At 41.2% G+C, this 3575-nt stretch overlaps 1 protein-coding gene across 1 annotated transcript; it reads right to left on the bottom strand.

Annotated features, from left to right (window-relative positions):
- jun (Jun proto-oncogene, AP-1 transcription factor subunit) lies at window positions 1–2338 on the bottom strand. The gene has a single exon (XM_074635965.1). It carries the CDS (start codon window positions 2336–2338, stop codon window positions 1358–1360), a length of 981 nt encoding a protein of 326 aa, XP_074492066.1. The 3' UTR covers window positions 1–1357.
- Between the last annotated feature and the right edge of the window lie 1237 nt (window positions 2339–3575).

Here is a 3575-nt window from a genome sequence, read left to right on the forward strand (position 1 = left end):
TTCATTTCATCTGGTTTATTTTCTTAAATATTGATTAGTTTCTGAAGTGTTCAGAAAACAAAAAAAACATAAAAAAAATTATACAGTATTCTTATTACAAATGGTAAACATAAGTACTCCAAGTTGATCTTATATACATATAACAATGAGTGAAACCCCATTAAACAATTTTAGAAAAACAAGTAAATCTTGAAGCTTTTTCTAACTGGATTTCTTACAATTAAGAAACAAAAAGTACATTGTACTGTATAACTCAGAAGTCAGGCAGCTTTTTGTTACAACTTTAGAGTTGGCCAACACGCCTAAGTTTTTGAGGCCATTATGGCTACAGCAAGAAAAGTCTCTATTGCAGGTTCTTAAAACTCCTCTAATACTGAATTTCTTCCTTTGATGGTCATGATAAGGTCCATGCAGAGCTGGGTGTAAATCAAGAAAAACTTCAGTCCAGTCCAGTTCTGTAAAAAAACCCAGCATGAAACAGAAAGTTATCCTGCTTGCATGCCCCCTATGGAAAGCCGTTTGAGCATTTATTCCATATCCTTGATATTAGACGTCAGTGTCCTCCACTAGTTGGACATTTGATTGCACTAGTTGAACAAAAACTCTTACTAGTCACTGTTTTTCAGAAACTAGTGGCACTTTTATCCAACTAGTTCCAACAGAAGCCTTACTAGTGAGACTGTGCACCACACCAGTAGGACCAAAGTCCAACTAGTTAACTAGTGACATACAATTTTTCCTGCACTAGTTAACTAGTGAGGGCCAAAATGTCCACTAGTAACACTAGTTGTGGTCTTTTTGACCATACTAGTTAACTAGTGAGGTGAATATGTCCAAGTAAAATTACTACTACTATACAACTATACATATATATACTAATATTATGACTTTATTCCCATAATACTATGACTTTTTTTCTCTTAAACTTCTGACTTTATTCTCGAAATCTCTTGTTTTTCCTCAATGTGGCCCTTATACACAGTCGTACCATGGACCTACAACAATGATAAATAAAAATGAAAATGTAAAAAAAACAAAAACTAGTGCTGACAAAGACCGAACTAGTTGATGACACTGACGTCTGATGTCAAGGATATGGAATAAATGCTCAAAGGGCTTTTCCATAGCCCCCTCTGGTTCATGGCTGCTGTCACTGTCCAGAGTCTCCTCTCTGGGACGCATCATCTGAGGAGCGCGCATCACTCAGGAACTTTTTAGTGCGAACTTTAGTCCTGCCAGTGTGGCTCCACATCATCCCAAAATCATGATTTCAGGAGATACAGCCACTCACTATCACAGGACAGCGTTTTGTTCAACTCAAACAGTCTTTTTCTTTCTCTCTCCTTACTTCAACCCTTCAGAAGGTCTGGAGCTGCTGCGTCAACATGAGCTGACATCCACTATTAACGTGGTTCATCACCTTCTGCTTCAGCTGAGCCACCTGTTCACGCAACATGTTTGCTGTGGATGCAAGCTCCGAGTTCTGCGACTTCAGGTTCTTCACTTTATCCTCCAGCCTGGAGATGCGCTCCAGCTTCCTTTTCCGGCACTTGGAGGCTGCGATGCGGTTCCTCATGCGCTTCCTCTCCGCCTTGATGCGCTCCTGGTTCTCCATGTCGATCGGAGAGAGAGGAGGCGTGTCTCCGGGCATCTCCGGGACGGTTTGTGGCTCCTCTTTGAGCGCAGAGAGCCGAGAGGATGGCTGCTGCAAGTAGATGGGAAGCTGGGGAGCAGAGTTGAAGCTCATAGTCGGAGCTGTGGTGGTGTAGTTTGGTGCAGAAACGGTGCTGATGGATGGGTTGAAAGTGCTCAAATCCTCATAAACTGGTGAGTCTGAGCGCATGGTTGCTCCGGTAACGGATGTAACCGGTGGCAACGCGGTGTTGACACTCTGAGGAGCCGAGGTGGAGGTGATGCTGGCATTACTACCTGTGCATCCCGGCATGTGTTGGTGGTGCAGCTCAGCCAAAGCTCGCACGAAGCCTTCTGCAAAACCCTCCTGCTCGTCGGTGACATTCTTCGGACACATGAACTGTGTCGGTGTCGGTGTCGTGGTGATGAGTCCGTTGCTGGACTGGATGATGAGGCGCTCCAGCTCCGGAGAGGCCAGCTTCAGCAAACCCACGTCCGGAGAGGTGAGGAGGATGTCGCTGCTGGCTTTGTGAGGTTTCAGGTGAAGAGAGCCAGTTGGGTTGGTGAGGTTCAGTGTCATGTTGTGTTTCAGCACTTTGGCGTTGCTGCTGTATCCGAAGCCGGACACGGTGGTGTTGTTGTTGTCGTGCTGGGAGAAAGCGTTGAGTGAGTCGTCATAGAAAGTAGTTTCCATCTTGGTATACATGGAAGAGGAAACCAAAGTAGCTAGAAAAGTCTTCTACTAAGCTCTCCTTTCTCTTCTCGGCTTGGTTTCCAAACGTCCTTCCTTCCCAAAACTGTTCGTAAAAGCTCCTCTGTGTGCGTAAAAGCTTCCCAAAACAGGACTTACTTTCTTTCAGCCAGCTGGTGGTTGATTGTTCAGAGTTGTAACAAGTTCACAAAGTATCCAGACTTCTTGTATTGAATGAAAAGCGCTCTTACTTCTCTCCTCAAGCACCGACTGTCTCCGTCTATGGTGCTTCCTCTGCCTTGGCTGTGTGTATATACTCTGAGCTGAGCAGCGTGGAGGCAAACCCTTATTATCTGCTGCCGCTGCCTCTCCAAAAATAGCCATGATGTCATGACGGAGCTCTCTCATTGGCTGGTTGGCTGAGGGGGCGTGTCGGGCCACGCCCACCCATAAAGGCACGTTGCCTTGACGACCACACTAGAAGATTCTGAATCTCGCGGTGGATTGTGGGATGAGGTAATGCTGCAAGGCAAAAGAGGAGAGCGTAAGCGCGGTGCATTGTGGGATGACGTATTGTTTTTGAATATCTGGTTACCCGCTTTACTGTCAGTGGAGGGACAGACAGTGATGCTGCTGGATGTTGCTCTCTTTTTTTGTTTTTTTGTTTTTTAATAAATATTTGTTGGGAAAAAAATGGCACATTTTGATAATAAGAAACACAGAGCAAAAATAATCAAAAAAAGAAAAAAACATTTGAATAAATAATAAAAAGAAAATAATAAATATTTAAGGCACAATTTGCAATTTAGCCTATATTTACAACTATATATATAACCTCAATTTACAACTTTACACAACACATGTCCTTATTTTATAATTTTATAATAAATTGAGAAAAATAGACAAAAATAAATATATGAAAAATTAAAATAAAATTAAAATTGAATAAATAATAAAAACAAAAAATAAATATTTAAAGCACAATTTGTAATTTAGCCTATATTTACACACATAGGATACTTTACATAACATATGTCCTTACAGTTGTTATGACCTTGTATTGAAACAATATTTTTTTATGTACATTTCAAAATCTTTGTAAAAAAACTGTAAAAAGGGGCCTTTGGGCTTGTAAACTTATACTAATGTATATAGAGTATGGCTTGAAAATCAATAAATGTATGATATAAGCATTTTCCTCAAATTTTCTGTCATAAGAATACTAATATAATGCAAAATATTTGTAAAAGAT

This window comes from Sebastes fasciatus, chromosome 5, assembly GCF_043250625.1.
Source record: "Sebastes fasciatus isolate fSebFas1 chromosome 5, fSebFas1.pri, whole genome shotgun sequence".
Lineage (NCBI taxonomy): Eukaryota > Metazoa > Chordata > Actinopteri > Perciformes > Sebastidae > Sebastes > Sebastes fasciatus.